Below are 22,800 nucleotides of genomic sequence, written 5' to 3'. Positions count from 1 at the left end.
AGTAATCCATAACAAGTAACAAGGGAAAGTTGAATTAACTAACTAATGTGATCAGTTGATTGTTGGTGTAATAAAAATCATTTCTGTTAAAGAAAACAATTCTTACTAGTGCTGCTTGTATCTTTAATTCTTTAAATGAATCACAGCTATAAATACGACTGGAACAGTTTACTTTAAATTAAAAATTTGCCTCTATCTTTGGAAAAAAATAATACATTATTATATAATGTTATTGTTTAGTAGCTGAAAAGTTTTTAATCAAATTAAGTTTTAATTAGAATAAGACGTATTATTATTATTATTGTTTTTAACCTAGTGTACTGTCTCTAATAGCTAGAGGGGTAAATAGGCTTAATTAATTAATGAAGATGGAATAGATATGCTCAGTGAGGATTTTTATTCTATTAAGAAAAGAATTAGAGATTTTTACAGATGATTCGTTTGAACAGTATTAGAAATCCATGATCACCTTTCCGGTCCTGATTTTCACATTGTATTTTATATTAATGTTACATATCAATGACATTAGATTTAAGATAGACATAGTGAAGTTTCTATTTCAGATTTTAATTTATCTGGCTAGGTACTTCGTTTATGTACTGTGAATGATTGACTACATACATTCATATGTATGTTGTTTTAAATTTTAAGCTTAATAGATTTGTTAGTGTTAGTAGGACCCCTTTTTTCACTGTTTTTTTTCTAACTTTTTTCTTTTACTGTGGTTCCGTAATTAAATTTTTATAAAATTTGTTAAGTTGCAATACTTGTTCCTGAAAGCGTTTGTATAAGACATTCTGGGTCATTCTATTATTTATTTCTTCTTAATATAATTTTATAAAGAATGGATTTAAAAAAAATTTTAATACTTATAATTTCTTTGTGCCTAACGATTATTATTTGTTTAGATGATTTTACATTAAAGTGTGTAAGCTAACAAGAAGGAATTTTTCCCCCGCTCACCTTTAGTAATTAGAGAGGTGATAAGATGTGCAAACCGATTATTAAAAACTACATCTACTTGCGACTGATATGCATCTCCAAAATTAGTCGGGAATAATTTTTTACAATAATACCCAGAGTAATATTTACTTTACATTTAGAAATTTCCTTTAAAACCACTCATAAGAGGGTTAAATGAAAATAAAAGTTCTATACCCTAATTTCCATATATCTTCTGTTGTAATAGAACATTAACTTCTGTATAGATTCATAATTGTATTAAAACACGGAAGATGTATTTTTAAACGATAGCAAAATGGGTAAAACAGAATAAACATGGATTCCGTAATTTCCATAGATGTTTCTAAAACTCTAAATATAAAGTAACATTTGGTATAGATACTAACCGTGCAATTTTATAAAATCGTCCTTCAGAATTTATTTTTGAACGATTATTTTAAAAGGTTATACTGGATGAAATGGTTTCGCATTACCGGTTTATATTCTTAAAGTGCTAAAAACATGTGAAGGAGAAAATTTTAATTTCAGAAAGACAATCTAACATTGTGTATACAGATTGAACTTCAAATTCAGCTTGCTAAACAGATTACATATCTATCTTTCATGTTTTGATTGTTTTCTTGAGCTTGAGAGAGCAAAGATTTATTCAAAAGGTTTTTTAAAGAATCAATATCAGGTCATACAAAAAGACCTGTCTGGTATTTTAAATAATTATTGATTTTATGTAAATATTATGTATAATCATTGTTTATTACAATATATTTAATTATACAAATTAGTTTACTAACCGTTAAAATAGAAAGTATGGTGATCGTGTCAAAAATAGGATACCGGGTTTTTTTTGCAAATCTTTTGAGTTAAACCATTTCATCTAGACCAAATAAACATATGTTCGAGTATGTGCGTACGTGTGTGTATTTGTGTTGCATTACTTTTGGTCTTACATCTCAGGATCGATCAAACCCATTTTATTCAAATTTGGCTCAATTATTTATATATTGATCACACTAATTTTTTTTTCAAAATTTGTTAAGGTGATGAGAGGATATCGCCAAAATATTTGGTTTATTTTCGAGGCATTTTAGAGAGAATTTTTTTACAGCAAATTTGTTACTTACAATGCACAACTACATTAATGATAAAAAAAAGAAATTGTTTTCAAAAAATCAACCTCCCTCTTAAAATTGAAATATTTTTTTCGTTCTTTTTAATTACTTCCTTCGGTTTAAATGTTTTTCAAACATTCTTTAAAAGTTTATACTTCGTATATAAATGTATATAGAAATGTTTACAGTTTTTTTTTTTAAATTATAACCCGGACATAAAATGCAGAAAAGTTTTTGAAACTTTTTTTTATAATTTAGCCTTTATTGAAGGGGGTGTTCGATTTTGAGAACATTTTACTAAAAAAAATATGTTAAGCTTAATTTATTTATGAATATTTTTCTTAAAATTTATTTCCCAACTCTAAAAAATTATTCTGTTTATTTGTTTTTTTACTCTAATTCTTTTAATATTTATTTTATTTTCTTCAACCCTAGCCTAGCCTCGCAAACCCTAAAAATGGCGCTGGATTGTGTGTGCGTGTGGCAGAAAAAGTGGAGGATTAAGGTTAATCAGGGTAAGTCGAGGCACGTCACATTTGCCATGCGGAGGAGTGACTGTCTCGGTGTGTACTTCGATGGTGTTTTGATCCCGTGAACGGAGACTGTGCGGTATCTGGGACTTCACCTGGATCGGCGTTTGACCTGGAAGTGTCACGTGAGGATGAAGAGGAAACAGTTAAACGCAAGGTATAGGGAACTTCATTGGCTGCTACGGAGGAACTCAGGCCTCACGTTATCAAACAAGATCTTAATTTACAAGACTATCCTGCGCCCAATCTGGACGTACGGTGTGGAATTGTGGGGAACAGCTAGTAGTAGTAATGTAGAAATTATACAACGATTTCAGAACAAAGTAGCGATCATCATCATTCCACGTGAACCAGTTCCGTGGTTCACGCGGAATGATGAGATTCAGGATAAACTGGAGCTCCCATCGGTTCGTGAGATTGCATGACAGCGCAATGTCAAATACCTGCAGAGGCTTGAGAATCATGTAAACCACTTTGCAATTAATCTACCCGATAACAGCAGAGACGTCCGACGGTTGAAACGAACCCATGTACTCGACTTAAGGTCTGCGTAACAGTTTGGAATCTAACACCATCAAGTTTAGTGGTGTCGTATCTAATTTCTTGTTACTTTTCTTTCTTTTTCTTTTTTATTTGTTATTAATGTTTATTTTGTGGACTATATGGGGCTGAAATTATTGGTTTGTGATTTATGACTGAGCTTGAAATTTCATATTTGACTTTATGTTTGCTTAGAACGGTTTTTTTGTGTATTATTTATTTTGGGGGTTCCTTAAGGACCTTCTTATGTGCTTTTGTCAGAAAACTTACTTATGGCTCCGCAGGAGAGCCGATTGTAATTATAATTGTTATTGAGTAAAAAAAAAATTTTTTTCTTCATAATTTAAAGAGCTATTAGAATTAAAGTTGCTTTACCACCTATATTATATCCCGGACTCAAAATGAGAAGCATGTTTTTTTCATTGCTTTCATAAGAGTTATACTTTATTTTTTCAATATTTTTAAACAATTCTCTTTTAAATAACTTTTTTTTTGTTAGGGATCACATCTTTATAAATAAATTTCCCCAACAGAGTAAATAAGCCCCTAAAATAAACAAAAATTTATTCAACATTTGGTAATTTTGATGCTTAAATCTTAATTTGGTAATCATCGTAATCAATAAAAAAAAACTTCTTGAGGTTCTTGAATCCCAAATTTTAAAAATTAGGACAAATTAAATTTTTTTTACCACAACTTTATAAAACTAATTTTGCTGAATATTAGTGCTATTAAAATAAGTTTTTTTTTTTTTTGTGCAAGAACATAATTACAATGACGTATTAAGGTTATTTTATTTTACAATTTCGTAGAATTTTTTACGATTTTTTTTTACAACTTTGTTTCACTTTTTTTATTTTACTATATTCATTTTTAAAAATTGTAGTTTATTATTTTAAAATTTTTAAGATTTTACATCCCAACATAGCCACGAAAGTCATGCAATACTTTGTCAGAATTTTAGATTGGTATTTTTTTTACGAATTTATTCATTTCTTTATTGATATTCGAACTGTTGATTTTGGTTAACGGATATGTTCCCTTCTGTTCTGAATTTGTTAAATCGTGTTTAAGTTTCTTGTACGTTTTATTGCTCAAATATGAGTATATACATAAATAAATATTACGTATTACTCTGTAAACGACTATACCTTTTTAATTTTTAAACAATATCTTTGTTTAAATCTTTTATAAATATTGTTTAATTTATAGAAAAATACCGTATATGTGTCAAATACATGTAATACAAAGTAGAAATAGCTTTTAAAATGCCCATAAAGATAATATAAAAATCCATACGCGCATAGCATTCACAGACACACATAGTATTTGCTTACCAAGTAATAAAGCTTCTCGATTTTCGTAAAGTGGCCGCACTCTTTGAACTACGCTTTCACGATCTCCTTGCCAAAGTACAGGTGAAAGACTTGCCACACATCTCACTTTCATACTGCCTTTATAAAAATACTCTGGCGTTACAGGCAACCTTAATCCCAAAGAGGATGTTACAAGACCATGAGTGTGTATAACGTCCTGGTAGTGCCGTAAGTTATCTGGATTTGTAACCTGAAACAAGGTATAACGTTTTAAATAAAATTAATCGCATAAAATTTATTTTTTATTTCTTCATGCACAAAAGTAATTTAAAAATTTGTAATAATTAATTCAAATACCCTATCTTCAGGTGGGCGATGTTTTTCGCTTAGGAATTCTATATTTAACCTGTTAATCAAACTACTTTTTGCTTAGTTTTCCAAATGATCCATTATTGAATAAATATACAAAATTTAAATGTCCTAGCTATTCCGAAAGTGGGTTAATTAGCGATGAGTAACTCAGTCAGAGGTTTTCATTAGCGACACAGTATACAGATGTAATACTACAATATTGGGTTTTCATCGAAAGGGGAAATCACGGTTTTTTTAGCCTTATTGAATAACATCACACCGAACTTAGTCAACTTATTGGAGTAAGTAATTACTGCAGTAAATAGAATTTTAAGTCCAAAAATACAAGATGGCTGAATGGGACTCGTACTTTGAAATATCAATTTTTTTAACTTTAATTTTCAACATCAAAAAACTGACTAATGTAGACGACATGGAAACTCTTTTTAAAAAGGGTTCTATGGAACCCGTTTTTAGACTTTTTACCTGCTACCGTTTTAGACTGTTACTTTACCTAGAAACGATCAAGCAACTGGATTTTTTCTACTCATGAGGAAAGCTTTAAGATGTAGTTGATTAAAAAATATTGTTAAATTAATTATGGAAAGCTAAAGTTAGAGGGAGGACTTTGTAATAATTGGTTTGGATTTTACCTGGAAGGTTTGACTCAACAAGTGATAATATGCAACAGAGTAACTTCTTAAGGGATTGTAAAACGTGGAATACGTTTTACAATCCCTTAAGTTTCTGTAGTTGGTGCTATATTGTTCATTGTTTACATAAACGATCTATTTAATGGAATTTTCAATGGTAAATTAGCGTTTGCTGATGATACGGCACTTTATAAAGCAATGAATGCGGAAATAATAAAAAAAGGACATCGAAGAATTTGATGGTGGTTAATAAAGAATGAAATAAGATTAAATGTAGCAAAAATGAATTATTTAATTTTTTAATCAAAAGGCTTACCGAACTATTTAGAATATATTAAATATCATAATTTAATTTTTACGTTAAAGAAGACCTAGATGTAAATATCGCAATTTACATCAACAACGATTTTTAATGGATTGAACATTTAAAAAAAAATAAAGAATTAGTTATAGGTATTCATAAATTTTATTTTTTAAGGTTTTTTTGTTCTCCAAAGGTTTTAAAAATGTTAAATCATACAGAAATCCAGTCAAAATTTATATGTGGTCTATAATATCGGAGAGGAGAATATTATGCAATTGCAGAACCAACATTTATTACTCAGAAATATATAATTAGATTAATTTCAAATAAAAATCGACTGGTAAAATCTTTTCTCTTTTTAAGAGACTTAATATTTTTCCCTTTAAGTATTTATATGTTGTTAAGTTTTAAGGATCTTCTTTAATAGAAGAACGACTGTAAGAGTTACTAATACAGAAGATATAAGAAAATCATGCAGAAAAGACATTTTTATGTTACCTAAAACAAAACCTGAATTATAAAAACATTTCTACACTCTTTTTCTTTTGTCTCCGGGACCAGCGTTAGGTATTACTTTATAGGATTAGATGAAATGGCACTTTTGTAGCTGTCAAAATGCCATGTCTGACCGGGATTCAAACCGTGGATCTCCGGTTGAAAGTCCGAGACGCCTACCACTCGCGCCACGGAGGCCGGTATACTTTTTATTACTAAAAACGTAAAACTTACTCCGCGAAGAAATCACGAAATTTAGGAAGAAAAAACTAAGTTTAATATAAAATTATTCTCTTGGTTATTTGAAGTACATAATATAGAGAAATTCTTATTTGAATAGTAGATACTATGCTTGATGAAAATTACCGTAAAATAAAAAAAAATAGGATGCTATTGAATGGTGTATGCTAATAGCTAAAATAATTAATTATTTTAATTTATAGATACTTTTGTTATTTTAATTTTGATGGTGATCACCAACACAGAATTTTCGATTGGGTATACCTAATTTCTCATACTTAAGTAGCCTACTTTTTTTTATATGGAGTGTATAAGTAAGTAGTTTTATGTTTTTAATGTACTTCTAAGATACTGTATTATGTAAAACAAAATTTGAGAAATAAATAATTATTTTTATTCTTTCGTACTTAATTTTTATTCTAATGTACTTCTAAGATACTGTATTATGTAAAACAAAATTTGAGAAATAAATAATTATTTTTATTCTTTCGTTATGGCCGCCTAAGGAATACGTAACTATTTCATTTCCTTCTCGATATTGTTTCCTTATCTTTCAGTACTTTTTCACGTCTTCGCTATGCGTTTTATCCCTTTCCTTGGACCACTTAGTTCCGGTTCTCTTATCCTCCCTACCTGGGAATTCTATTTTTCGCACTTTTCTCCAAAACGTATCTTTTTCTCTTATTTAATCCTGTTTTATATTGTTTCTAGACCTTTTTTGACTTCTTGGATCCAGCATGTTGTTAACTTTTTTCTCAAAGTACTTAAGATCTGTTTCGTTAACTGTTGTCATTCATTCTATGTAAGGGCCCAAACAAATTAAAATCTTCTTTTTCTCATTGTTTCTGAAATTTTTTCTACGATTTTATTTACTTCACCATTACTTATTACTTTCCAAGAGTTATAATTTATTTATTTTATAATTAAGTGACAGGCATTCACAAGAATACAAACATTCTGTTGTAATTACGGTTATAATGCGTTATTTTTGCATTTTTTGTTATAGATATTCTTAGTCAGACCATACTCTCTTTGCATTCTATGAATCCTATCATCTATGGCGGATTTCTGTAATCCATTTTCTTGGATTGTCTCTCGTGCATATTTAAATTTTTTAATATTTTCTATGTGACCGATATTTGTTAACAAAGTTCTTCGTGGTCTCTCAGTACTGGATGTGAATATAGTTTTTTCTGGACAGATTCTTTAATCTGTTTTACTAGCTATTTCTTCTAAAAGATTAATTTGTGTTGCCGCGTTAGATGTTTGGAAAATATGGCAAAATCATTTGCAAATGATAGGCAGTGTACTACAGTAGATTTATTCTTCTTTCCCAATTTTATTGGTAAAATTTTGCATTATTTTACTTTCTCATTTCGAATTCTTACTATTTTTTCGAACACACAATTAAAAAGTAGCGGTGATAAACCATTACCGTTTTTAAACCATTACGTCTGTTTTTATTTCCCAGGGTTTGGAATTTTATTATAAATTATTATTTTTATTAGAAATTATTATTATTGTTATTCGATCAATATTGAATATTTTGATATTTATTACAACTGCACTATAATTATTGCATAACTATCCAATTAATATTTAAAAGCCATATGACATGTCTAAAACAGAAATCTGTCAAGTGCAAAGACGAGAAAGTTACGCAACTCTTTTCCAGCTATAAAATATTATTGTTTTTTTTATACACTTAGTTTTATTATCCGCAGGAATTTAGTAAACACTAAGGATAAGTAGGTTGGGTGTCTATGTCATAAATAAATAAAAAAACTGTTTTCACTTTAATGTAAGTTGCGATATTTTTTTGTTGATCATAATCATGTTATATTATCATGGAGAAATCGGATTTGAGACTTTTAATTAAAATGAAAACATTATTTTGTATTTTCAGCCTTTAAAGCATTGGAAATTAATTATTTATTCACATTTAATGTGTATGTGAATAAATAATTAATTTCTAATATATTTATTTAATCGATGTAAGTAGTATTTCTACTTAAGTAAACAGTTTAAGACGGAAAGATGTAGCTTATTTTATTGTAAGCACCTCTAAGCTAAATGAAGAATAAATATTGTGTTCATTTTATTTTAACTTCATTTATTTAATTAACTTTATACAGCTTCGTTTAAATTTAATTTATTGTTAACTGCTTTTAACGTTATATATAATCAAATTTCAATTTATTTAACTTAATATTGGAATATTAAAAAATTTCAGTTTTAAGAATTTATTTCAATACAAAATAAACATAAAATTATTATTAAACTTAACATTTATATAAAAAAAAAAATTAAAATAAGTAAAAGGTTAAACTTTTCTGTCAGTTACACACAGCTTAAAATTTAACTCTTCCCCAGTAGCCCAGTAATAAAACGAAAATCTCGTTATTTATCACTTTACTTATTTTCTAATTAAAACAAATGATATATTCTATAATTGTTACAAAAACTAGTTGAAAAATAAGTATAGATTAAATTCTTTGCTAAAAAAGTCTTTTAACTTACCATCAACTTTATTATTATGATTATCATTATTTAATATTTTAACCCTCGTCAAAATATTTTTTATTGCATTTGTTCGGTGAAAGACAAGATATTTACTAGTTTACAAATATTTATGACATAAGTGCACTTTCTGAAGGCAGTAGATAAATAATTACAGAACTAGCAATAATATATAGCCGATTAAATTTTATAAATATTGCAATAAAGAAAAAAAAAATTGGTAGTTTGAATTCCGATCAGACAATATAATACGTTTATTATATTTTAATAATATTTAATAAATTAGTTACAAAATAATTACAATGTTGTCGCATTAATATGTAATAAAGTTACTGTTACTAATGTTTGTCAAAGGAGTCAAAATTAAGGGATGGGAGTATACCGTTGGTGAAGAGCGTTGCTTTAAATACTGTACTCGGTTTAGGATGGTTGTTAGACAACACGAAGAGACGAGGCGGCTTTGAGAATGAAGGGAAGTTAAGCCTAAAAGCTGCTCCGAACCAGGCAGTCTGCCGCTGCAGGCCGTGAAACTTTGAATTAAGGATTATTATATAGCTGGCTTGATGAGCTAACATGAACTGTACTATACATTGACTAGAATGCTATTAAATTACTCTAATTCACTGTACATAGTATAAAGTACATTAATGACCTTTAATATTTTATTCGGTGTTTAAATTTATTTTTTTAACAAATATATAATTTAATTAAGTATTTAAATTATAATCACACTTATTAGCAAAATTTTAATCACTTTTTATCTTTTGATAAAAAAAAGTATTAAAACAACGAAAAATTAGAAATAATTTGTAGTAACGTGTGTAGTATTTGTTATATATCCATTCATCTTCTTCCATTTTTTTTTCTCAACAAAAATGTATTTTTTCAGAATATTTTTTAATCATTAGTAACTCCACAAATATTAGTTTCATCGAACTAAGATAAATTTTTTAGTCTTTTATCGTAAACAAAATAACATCTCATTTTTTTAGATTTGCTGATGAACGGCTGAGATATTACTGAAATAGTTAAAGTGGTACGCATAAAATTATACGGTCTGACTAGTTTGTACCTGTTTTCATTTCCATCACTTACTGAAATAAAAATAATTTATTAATTAATAATAATAATTAGAGATTTTATATATATATATATATCTATATATATATATATATATATATATATATATATATATATATATATATAACAGACACAAGAACTTACTTAACTTGTTACTTGTTTTTATTTAAGATCTCCACTTTTAAAGTTGTTTAATGTATTTTATAAACGCACTATTTAATATATTTACAAATAATATGACTTATAATTCATATTTGTGTAAATAACACGCTATGCAGCAATTATTTAGCGTACAATTGATTTTCATATAAATACGTGCCGGGTCGGATTTCAGATTCAAAATCGCTGTGCATATCCCCGAGCGCACTTAAAATGAGGTCAACTTACTTTAGCGATTATGTTTAATACAACTAGTATACGAATATCAGTTAGTGATATATGATTAAATTGTGCTCTAGTTAAAAGAAATAATTTTTTCGGGTAGGATTCATTTATATTATCTTAGCGGTTAAATTAAAGAAGATAATAATTGGCTTAGAGCTGATCAAAAACCTAGATAAGGATGATTGAGTAGTTACAATAGGTATATTTTGTTAAAGTACTAGTTATCGTTATCAACTCCGGGTTCTATAACGATAGTGTGCGTAAAGCGAGCAGTATTGGAATCTAATCGATATTATAGTGTTGCCTAAGGTGATAATAAAGCAGGCGCAGTGCCTGTATTGTGACAGTGGATATGTACTGAGACAGTTTAAACTAGAAACTCCGATAATAGATTCATCAACATTGTCTCCAGGGCATCGCTTACAATGGATCCTTAGATATATCATGATAATGTCACAAGGATAGGTCAGGAGGCTAATGACCCTGTCGTTACAAACTAATATAAACACTTTAGTCTCAAACTAATCTTTAGTCTCGAACTAATCGATTGGTAAAAGAAAAAGTCAGAATACGAGTAATTGTAGTTGAGCTCTGATAAATCTGAAGTAGAAATTAGCAAGGCTGGATGACTATAATATTCATCATTAATAAATATTATTAGATGTACTTTTCTTATTTTATTTTGGTATGTATACTGTTATCGTTAAGCAATGAATTTTGACCTTTTTTTAGAAGATCAATTGATTTTAATTTATTTATTTTTTATTTTGTTATTTATTAATCTTATTATATATTTATGTATTCCGTATTTCTAATTTACAATTATAATACCTTTAAATTTAAAGGTATTTTAAGTTTTTATAAATTTATTTATTTATATTTTCAATAACCAATTGTTTCTTTTGTTTGTAAGACAATAATTTCTTAGATAAATATCTTATAGATGTTATCTGTTCACATAATTTTGATTGGAAATCCGGCAAAATATATGGATATCATGCTTTTCCCAAAAATAAAGTATGATGTCGGACATGTGTATCCAGAATAATGGGTATTTGGAAGCATATGTCGCGAAAAAAGTACATTTTCTTTATTCGGTGCCGAAAAGAACTGGAAAACATTTCTGGGTGTTGGATCGGAATTCATTTTGTCCGGAATAATTATATTACACTTGTAAGCATCATATTGCCTAACACGAATTTCAGGAATTTTATCGTGAATCATTCCGAAAATGTTGTAAATTTCTAATCGGATATACATACCCAAAATCTGTGGAATCATTGTGGGCTTTTGTAAAATTCAGAAATCGAATAGATTGGTACTAGCTGTGTGTACCAGATTCATATCTTTACGGATGTGTGTAGAGAAAAAGAAGTAAGACAAAGATAGTCTTGGAAAAATACGGGATGACATAATGTTCAACTGCTGTCCATAACAATGAAATTGTTTGTTTTTTTATTAAGCTAATATAAATTAAATTAGACTTTTATATTATGTTAAATTAGGTTGAGAAAACATCTTGAAAAACATCATAATAACGCAAACACTTCTTCCAAAACTAGGAGGTAAGTTATTTGCTAATACATTTTACTGGTAGAAATAAATTTGGAGTGACAGTATAACGGCGAACGTCTTCTAGAAAAGACCCATTAATTTAAATGTAAAGGGATAAAAATAAAAATAATATCAACAAACATAGTAACAAATGAAATAATGAAGAATAAATAACGTAATATTACAAATAAAATACAAAACACCATAATAAACATGCGTTAACAAAACATATGACAAAATACGAGAGTATTTAGAAGGCTTACGATGGGAAAAATCACGTCCAGTACAAATACATAGTTTGAAAAATGGTGCATCTAAAGTACTACGTGTCCAGGGACAAATCTATCTTCATATTTTTCATCGACTTTCAGAAAGCTTTACAATTTTTTGGACAGAGAGACCCTTTTCAAAATTTAAAAAAAATACGGGGTTGCTGATGGACATGGCTCTTTTAGATGAATCGAAGGAAGACACAGTAACAAAAATTGTAGAATTAACAAGAATAGCTCAAAATGCAGGTTACGGGTATCCTTTACCAAGACGGAACTCATGTCACCGTCTCGCAAAATCTTTTAAAAATGTGAAAGTAGAAATGAGACCTAAGGGTCAACGCATTGCTAATGTTGTCTGGAAGGAAGTATTATGAATCAAAAACTACATGATTTATTATAACTTAAGTTAATTTATTTACTGATGCCGCGGAACAACATGGGTCTCCTAGTATTATTTTTAATAAAGTTATTATCAATAAGTTTATAAAATTTTTAAAAAGATACATGTGCAGTTTGTTCAATTTCAACTTGAAAGTTTTTATAATGACATAATTTTTTATCTGAAATCCATTTCATTACGAATATTTTTAATTAAAATTTTGTCAGTGTAATTTCTTATATAAAATTAGAAATTTTATTATTTTATAAACTTATAATAGCACGGAAGTCTTTTGTTTTAATAGTTGTAAACTGCGAAAGAAAACTTGTATACAACTTTTATTAAATTTAAAAATTAAATCTGGTTTCCTCAAAAGTTTTTATTATTATAAAATAACATTATGTTCAAACGTTACAGTTAATGCAAAAAAAAATAAAAATAGTAATAAGGAAAAAAGAAATATCCGGAATCATTAAGAGCTTTCAACATTAAACTTTTCTGTAACTCAGTTAAAGTTTATGCTTTTCAAAACTTTCATAAGAAGTTACAAGTGAGATTTTAAATGAAATTGTTTTAATGTTTATATCCCGTAAAATAGAATGTGATGCGAATCTGAGATTTGATCCGATGAATTCTAGGTTGTCTAGTCTTAAAAGAGTTCCGTATTAACTTCACTTTTAGTAAGCCTCCACATTACCCCTCTTTCTCTAAACTCTTAGTGTTATAATCGAAAGATTCCTTTAATCTTAAGTTTTAATCTTACATAACATCTAAGTTCATGTACTTTTTGAATTATAAATTTTACTTACTTTAAAAATTACATAAAATTTCCTCAAAGTTTAATTTTATTTAAAAATTTGACGTAGTAATTTATTTATTATTATTTATTTATATCTGTACAAGTAGATGTTCTTCCGCGTACTATACATCTCATTTGTACCCGGAAGGTATCTCTACTTAAATGTTTTTTTACAAATTTTTGTTTATTTTTAATTATCACTTACGTTTTATTTTATAGTTTTTTTTTTTTATTTATCCATCGTTTGTTTATAGTCCCATCAATGACAACAGTCATTAGCGACTTAAATAAAACTAAGTGTTCATAAATGAACAAATTATTAATTAATGAGTTACTGGCCGGTTTGTCTAATTGGTAACCTGGGGAAACTTTTCAAAATTATTCTGACAAACAGGCTGTAAGATGAGTTAGAGAGAACTGGGGGATTCTCGGACAAGCAATATGGCTTCCGGAAAGGAAGAAGCGCAGTGGATTCTGTTAAAAAAGTGACAGAGGTGGTGGAGGCGGCGGCCAGGGGTCTAGGAATGTGAGAAAGATTCCCCTGGTCGTTTTCTTGGATGTCGCTAATGCATTCAATGCGGTAAGGTGGGAGGCCATATTGCGGCAGTTAAAGCAGTGAGGCATTTCACCTTACTTGTTGAGGATGAAGCAGTTGCACCTCAGTGGAAGGAACTTGAGTATCACGTCTGATGAGGGGGAGGAAGTCGTCATGCCTATGCAGCGTGGGGTGCCGCAGATCAATCTTGGGGACCTTCTTGTGGAATGTGTTGTATGACGACCTCCTTCGGCAAGCATAATATTTTTTTCTATTTCTCCGGTAACCGAAGGCCTATTCCCAATTACAATAACCCTATTTATTTTTTTTTAAACGATAAGAAACGGATTTTGTAGCATCAAATAATATTAAGCCTGACCGGGATTCGAACCCATGATTTTCTATCTTGTCCTTACAAAACATTTTTTTTTGCCATTGTCTACATAAAAAATGCTGGTGTAAATTCTTACGTGTTCACTTTTAAGCTTTACTGTTCACCCGGTGGTGGATGAAATTGGATGAATTTACGCTTAAAACTATCCGCAAATTTTAGTAAAAAATTTGATAAAAATAAATATTTCAACCCAGTTAATGATTTTTATGAAAATATATGTTCATCCAGAAATCCTGATTTATGTTTACAGATTAAATTCATGAATAAATCGGAATAACGCTTAACAATTGATATCAACTTGTAAATGTGATCTCATTATTGAAGTAAGCTCCTGCAAATACCTTGGCATTGTTATTGATCATTATTTCAGATGGAATGAGCATTTTAACACCATTAGGAAAAAATTCGTAAAAACCTCTTTAAATTATTTATAGTTAATAAATACGAGGTCTGTAAATAAAGTAATGAGACTGGTTCAGAAAAATTTTTTTACTTACAATCCGGTTACACATGGACTCTATCACCTTCAAAATAATTCCCTTAGGAAGCCACGCAACGCTTCAAACGGGTTTTCCACTCTTCATAGCAGTGTTGGAACTCGGAACCCGGGATATCCTTCAGATGGTCGGTTACATTTTTTTAATGTTTTCCACTGTTCCAAAGTGGTGTTGTTTGAGGTGTTTTTTCTAAAGTCAAGAACAGGAAAAAGTCGTAGGGACTCAAGTCAGGTGAATAAGGTGGTTCAGGATTTACACCAATATTTTTCTTTGCCAAAACCTTATTAATTGAGAGTGAAGTGTGACAAGGTGTATTGTCATGATGCAGCATCCAGTTGTTTTTGATGACTGGTCTCACGCGGGCAACTCTTTTCTGCAGTCTTTCAAGAATTTCTTGGTAAAAATATTGATTTACAGTCTATTCTGTAGGCAAAACCTCCTTATGGGCAATTCCATTAGTATCGAAGAAACAAATTAGCATGGTTTTGTTTTGCTCATTTATGCTTTTTTGGGACGTAGTGAGTTTGAAGTGTGCCACTCCTTGCTTTGCTGTTTTTTTCTGGGTCGTACTCAAATATCCAATATTCATTACCAGCAATAACACTTTTTAGAAAATCAGGATCAGTTTCAATTCGCCCTAGAAGATTGCAGCATACTTCCACTCTGTTGTTTTTCTGTTCAACAGTGAGGTATTTTGGGATCATTTTTGCACAAACATTTTTCATGTCCAATTAGTTTGTCAAAATTTTATGGACTGTGGTAATGGTTCAAATTCAATTGTTCCGCAATCATTCTGAGAGTTAATCACCGGTCGTATCGTATCAAGTCTCTGATTCGCTCAAAATTGTCGTCACTTTTTTACGTTAATGGTCTTCCAGTGCGTGGATCGTCCGCAACTGATTCCCGCCCATCTGAAAATGCTTTAAACCATCTGACACTTGGGCTCGTGACAGAGTGTCATCTTCATACTTCTCTTCAATTTTGAAAATTTTCAGTAGCATTCTCACTGAGTTTAACACAAAACTTGGTTGCACAACGTTGCTCATAATTAGTATCACTAATTTTTGTAACGTACAACAAAAACTCGTTTCACGAAAAGGTTGTTTACGTCTCATGTGGCAACAATATACTAAAAATATTAATACCTAATATAAATCAGCTGTTCATATAACCATGTGTTTACTAGCAACTTTACAATGTAGCCACTTTGGCTGCCAAAAAAAATTAGCATCATTACTTTTACACATCTCGTATATCTTCTCCACCACATTAATCATATTACGTATTCTTCTCTCTTCGAATCTCTCTTAATATGTGGCATCAAAACATGGAAACATACTTAGATAGAGTATGCATCAAAACTGTTACTTAGATAGAGTATACTTAATTTAGAGGCAAGGTATAAAACTGTTAAAATCATGAAATTAATCGAAAATCCCTTAAATCGAGATATCGCTTTGTTACCTAACTTCTTACCAGTTAAAATTTTGTTACGTTTTGTTATTAAAGTATTTTAAATATCCGATATACATGAAAACTGTCCCGCGATTCATATGAAATTTGCAGAAAAATGTAATTCCACACTAAAAGATTCAATTTAATAAAATTACGGAAAAGAAGATATTTAATTCCTCACGTATTTAGTGTTACCAATAACCGGAATTGAATGAATTGTGATTCATACCTAACAGATGCCTGGTTGTTACGGACTCTCAACTGTCCCGACGAAATAAATTTTAATTTATGGATATCATATATATTTTTAGTAGTTGACGAGGTGCGCCTACCCATTTTAGTAAATATATGAAAAGTGAGCGGTTGGGTGGTGTATGGCACCGCGCTTAGTCCGCTCACGCTGTTAGGTAAGCTCTAGGAGCTACTTAGGATAAACTGTTTGAGGCTCAGCAGACGTTTGTTTTGTTATTGATTCTTCTTTAGTAAATTTAATATCTTTAAAATATTTATCCAATTGTTATTTCTTTTTTTGTAAACTGAAATTTTTTATAAATATTTAGTAAATTCTTGGAATTGAAATTATAAAAATTGTTCTACCGTCAGAAATCAGTAGGTATTTTTTCCAGATTATCTACTCAGGCCAAGATTGAATTCTTTATCTAGCTACCAGATTAGAAACAGACTAGAGAAGCCTAGAGGGGGAGCAAATAGTTTCTTCCATTAAACCATACAGCTATCGTGGACTCAAAAACATGAACCGATTTATTAATCTAGAGTTTATATAGCCAGAACCCATTCCAAAGAAGGAAAGGTAAAATATAAAACAAGTGAGGTAATCACTAGCAACTCATTCATATACTAAATAAAAATTTTCGTTAATGCTAATCATTAATTATAATTTTTAAAATGCAATTTTTAAGGAAATTTTTTAATAAATTTATTTTTATTTTTAAAACTAGAAATTCATGAGTTTTCCTGTTTTTTTTTCTCAACGATCTCTAATTTCATAAACTCAAATAGTAATTGAAATAAATATTCTTATTTTCTTGAGTGAAGGCGTAATTATTTTATTCCCATCTTAGTAACAAACATTCTAACCATATGGCCTACCTATCTTAACATCATTTCTCGTGTTTTAAGTTTATTAATTGCATTACTCAATTATTAATTCTTAAATTTTCTTATTTTTGCAGTTAATCAAATAAAAAGTAGGTTATACTTTAATATATTTAATATTCCGGTACGTTTGTAAATTAAAAGAAAAAAGTTAAATTCAGTTTTACTATTTTTAATTATTGCTAATTATAGCTACTTGTAATAACTGTTTATTACAACTGATAAATTGAAATTGTAATTATATAACTGGATCGAATCAAATGTTTCTGACATCTTATGAGTACAAAATGAAATAAGACATTACCTTATTTAGAAGAATTTCTATGAATGTCGATAAACTACATTCATTGGACTACATTCATTCATACATTGGAGTAGATTTTTAATTATGTACTTGTTGGGTGAAAACCCTTGAAAAACAAAGAAAAACTATATTTAAGAAATGGTCCTACCTCGAAACGATTTATTTTTTGTACTAGACCACTACATCTCAAACCCCTAGAAAGCCCTTACAAGGAAAAATACAAAATTTTAAACCGATAGGGTGGGATTTTGACATTTTATTTTAAGGGATATTGAAAGAAAATTGTAAAAAACTTCAGACTACGACAATTTTAATCAAAACGGGAATCAAATTTTTCAAACTATTTTAAAAGTGACATAATAAATTCCATGATGCGATCTTATGGGAAATTGGGGTACGAGGTTGACCCAATTCCTTACCGGTCAAGGAGATTTCAAAGCATACCTATTCGCGCGGACCTTGAGACCCTCTGCGGAATGCAACTGTGCGGGAAGGGAGAACATAACAGAACAAAAGGTGTTCGTGTGCGATCGGTTCCTGCTAGCATAGTGAAGCATGCTGGAGAGAATTCGGTGTGCTTTTCCTAGATAAAATCATGGAAACTATGCTGCGGACCGAATTGACGTGGATACGATGTCCGTGATGTTGGTTATCCGTACGAAGATGAATAGAGAAGTGCAGGGATGAATAGTTCCTCCTGATTCTTCCCTGGATTAAAAAAAGAAGGAAAACGTTGGGTCAGCAATGGGAGCAGAAGTGATACGCAACACATGGGATGCTGTGATAATACCGTAAGGCATCTATTGTTCCGGTGTGAGGAGGGGTTTTAGCGGATAGGTCTGCAAGACGTATTTAGATCTGTCGTATTGTACCCATATAGACCTATTGTATTGTACCCATTGTAGAGTGGGACTCTCCCTAGAGTTCCACTCTACAATGGGGATCGAGACTATATGGTTCCTTTAAAAGGCTCTTCTACGACGACAAAAATTAGTTATCTCATATCGAAAAATAGATGGTCTTAAGGTTGCAACATTTGATCATTTTTTTTTCACTCTTGAACAGTAATTTAAAAGGAACTGAAGACCACTTTTGAAACTAGATGTGAAAAACATTAAACGGTCGCCACTTTGGTTTGGGTTGTCGTAGCCCGAAGTTTTTACCAAAATTTTGTTTATCAATGTGTCTTTTAAAATGATGGGTCAGAATCCTATCCTTTGTACTTGAAAACGTTGAGTTTTCTCTCCATGAATGTTTGGTGCGCGGTTGTCCGTACCGAATATAGATAGCTTCGAGGTTGAAGCATTTGTGAAATTCTATTTTTCCATATTCAACTGTTGAAAATTTATTTAGTGATTTTTATACTTTAATAATATTCTGTATTATAATCATTCAAATAAATTCAACAAATAATAATGCCATAAAACTTCTTTTTTTTCCATTAAGAATACTTTAGTAATAAAAAAATTATAAAAAAAGAAATTTATCGTAGGCAATGAGAAATTGATTCTTTTTAAATTATACTAAATTCCTTAGGACCGATAAAATATAAAAACCTTTAGTCTACTGTATAAAAAAAAAAAAAAACGACTATTAATGATATAAAAAAGACTAGAATAGTCTAATAATAATTTTATTTTGTATTTAAAATATTAAATTCCCAAATTTGAACTATTGATAACCAAACTTTCAGTCCACATATAAAAAAATCTTTGTTATTAGAACATACCTTTCAAAATGTGTTAATAAAAATATAATTTTTCACTAAGAAACGGAAATGAAACTGTTAAAATGTATTGAAAGATGAAGAATAAATTTGCATAAAAATGAATTTTTTCTTCAATATAATCGAAGAAATAAATCTAAAAAAATCAATTAATTCTTATAATAATATACGGAGATATGTAATTCAAAATCATTCATTATTAGCTGAAAGACGAAAAATTTAACTAGCGCGAAATTATTTTGAAAAGTTTAAAATTTTAATATATTACGATTGTTTGCAACATTTTTATTATTTATGGCAAATATATTCTGATGATGATGGGTAGTCATAGCACTAATCAGATGGTTAATTAAACCTTACTTAACTAATTAGTTTAATTAGGTTATTTTTCTAATCTGATCTCTATTTAAGGATGGAAGAGTGCTGAATAAGTTGTGTGTAAATTCATGTACTATGTGAGGGTATATTCATATACACCGAACACACAATTAAAAAAGAAAATACAAACATAATCATCCGCGACCATGACGGTAGTAATATCTATCGCCATAGTCGCTGCTTCGTCTGCGCTATATGGTTACTTGCATTTCCCGTCGCGGTCAATTTTTACTTCCTTGTACAAAGTAAAGGAAGTATTGTGATCACGATAAATTTTGGTTTTGAGATTTAAATGAAAATATCCATTCTGACCATCCCTGAATCCATTTTGACTAGTTTCGGCGTGACGTCTGTACGTACGTATGTATGTATCTCGCATAACTCAAAAATGAGTAGCCGTCGAATGTTGAATTTTAGGACTGTTGCAACATACAGTTGTGCACCTCTTCTTTTGGCTGCAATCGACTGGATCAAAAGTGTCCAAAATCCAAAAAAAATCTGAATTTTAGACTTTTTCTTAACTGCAGTAATAAGCCCTCATTGTGAGCTTTTCGACGGTACATCATAAGTGGTAATTATTTTCATTGGTTCCACAGTTATAGCCAAATAAAATTTTAATTAATCAAATATTTGTATATTACAAGGCGAGGGCACGTCGGTTCGAATCCGACTTCTTATAGATATATTTTTTTAACTGTTTTTTTAATTTAAATAATTGATTTATTAATAATAATTATTAACCTCTGATTGTAAAAAAAAATTAACAATAAATAATAATAATTAATAATAACAAAACAAAAAAAATATGAAAAAAAATCAGACGTTATAAGTGAAATCAAATTTTATGCACTTTTCATTATAATTAAAAAAAAATTTCAATCAGAGGTTAATAATTAATAATAATCAATAAATTTAAATTAAAAAAAAAGTATATCTATATGAAGTCGGATTCAAACCGATGTGTGTATGGTTACGGATCCGACACATTCTTACTTTCACCGCGTATCTACTTGAGCGACGTGAAACAAGATTAATATATAAACTAATATAAATTGCTAAGGAAATTTTTAGGACCATTTTTCTTGAGTATAATTGAATATTGCGCGTTAGTATTTTGTGATGAAGACCTGTAAAGAGTGTACTACTCACACGCAATATAGTTGAAATCGGTGTCCCGAAGCCCGTGCCTTCCCCTTGTTAGCTACAGTAATATGGTTCTTAGGTGCCTTATCCTTATTTAAAGTTTTATAGAAAAAGGTCACTATAGTTATTTTCTTTCAGAATTATAAATAATTTTCTTACGAAAAAATTTTTTTTAAACATTAAGCATGATCTTATATTAGAATAATTTTATTTTCGACGCCATTTTGTTTTACCTTTTATGCATTCTCAAAAACGATTAGCCGTAGAATATTGAAATTTTGTATTTATTAATGTTGTAACATCTAGTTGTGCACCTCACTTTTCGATTGCAAACGACTGGGCAATCGACATTTAGAATAATTGAATGTTATGTTGGTAATAACCATGTATATTATATCTGATTATTTAATATTAACGTGTACTCGTATATGTAACTTAATAGGCGTACAAGGAAGTCATATGGTGTCCACATCAGATTTTTTAGTGAAGTAATCGGAGGCAGGTGCAGCCATACCAGAGGGAGGTTGGTTGAGCCATTAAGCCGTTTACCTTAAAAAAATCGGAAAAAAAACCAAAATAGTTTTTTTATATTTATCTGAAAATTATTTGCAAGCCCAGATCTGCAGAATATCGCGCGCGTTTAATGCAGTCAGAAACGGGGAATATTTGCAATGATTGATGAAATATTTTTTACCTTTCTTCACCACTTTCAAGGTCGAATTTCGAAAAATCTAGAAATTTGTTTTTAGATATTTACATGTAAATTATACCCACTAAAATCAAGTTGATGACTTTATTTGTTACTGAGAAATTAAAAAAAATAGCCAGGTTTAAAAAAATTCCAAAATCCATTTTAATCCTTTTAACTCGGAATTTCAGAAAACCTTTTCTTAGCGTGCCCTCATACCGGAAGAAAAACGTGTATATAAAATTTCATCAATTTATCTACAAAAAAATATTTTTTTAAAAATTCAGCGTTTGGCTGAATCATGAATCCTTCAATCAGGACAAGTTGCTAATTGCTATATATATTTGAAAATATGATTTTAACAGTAAAAATATATAAATATCATATACATACATATATATATATATATAAATATATGGTTATATATAGTACTAGAGGACCCGACAGACGTTGTCCTGACGTGGCATTGTTCTGTAATAAATGCACAACACATAAATATAAGTAACTTATTTAAGTTAAAATTAGCAGGAATTTGGACGAAATTTCATTAATATGACTATTATCAGTTTGTGATGGTTGTATTATTGTAATGGGTTTATTGATTAATTATGTTAATATTTATTTATTGATTAACCATACTACGTTAATATTTATTTTCACTAAATATTGAGATGAATATTGATTGACGAAAATTGAATTAAAAAATCTAAACGTTGTAAAATTAATAATTAGTGTAAATATACTATATATATAGTCATGTATATAGTAAATCATATATATATATATATATATATATGATTTTAATAGTTTATTAACAGTTTGAAGTAAAAATGACATCGTTTATGTAACAAAAGATGTATTTAAAATGATACCACATGGCAAGCAGACAAAGCTCAACACGATATGCGTTGCGCTGCTGCGCACGCAGCAGCGCAATTTTTGAATACATCTGCGCAGTTCTGGTTGCAGTTCAGTTGATTCTGTTCATTCTCGACAGGAATCAACCTGTCTGTCAATTACGTAAACAAAGTGAACAGTTCTGTAGGCTGATATCTTTCATTTTCTCTGTGATAACATA

The 22,800-nt window shown here is 29.5% G+C and overlaps 1 protein-coding gene and 1 long non-coding RNA gene across 8 annotated transcripts in view; one reads left to right on the top strand and one right to left on the bottom strand.

Annotated features, from left to right (window-relative positions):
* Positions 1-22,800, bottom strand: part of LOC142324123 (cell adhesion molecule 1-like) — a 508,688-nt gene that overhangs the window by 31,057 nt on the left and 454,831 nt on the right. For all 7 annotated transcript variants that reach the window (XM_075364797.1, XM_075364793.1, XM_075364792.1 and 4 more), the window contains one exon: positions 4,477-4,705. In XM_075364797.1, the coding sequence (XP_075220912.1) occupies positions 4,477-4,705 (229 nt within the window). The remainder of the gene's footprint in view (positions 1-4,476; positions 4,706-22,800) is intronic.
* Positions 1-22,800, top strand: part of LOC142324127 (uncharacterized) — a 415,902-nt gene that overhangs the window by 183,909 nt on the left and 209,193 nt on the right. The window lies entirely within an intron of this gene.

Source organism: Lycorma delicatula, chromosome 4, assembly GCF_047948215.1.
Source record: "Lycorma delicatula isolate Av1 chromosome 4, ASM4794821v1, whole genome shotgun sequence".
Taxonomy (NCBI): Eukaryota; Metazoa; Arthropoda; class Insecta; order Hemiptera; family Fulgoridae; genus Lycorma; species Lycorma delicatula.
Note: the sequence above shows the minus strand (reverse complement) of the source record. Positions and strands in the feature narration are given on the sequence as shown.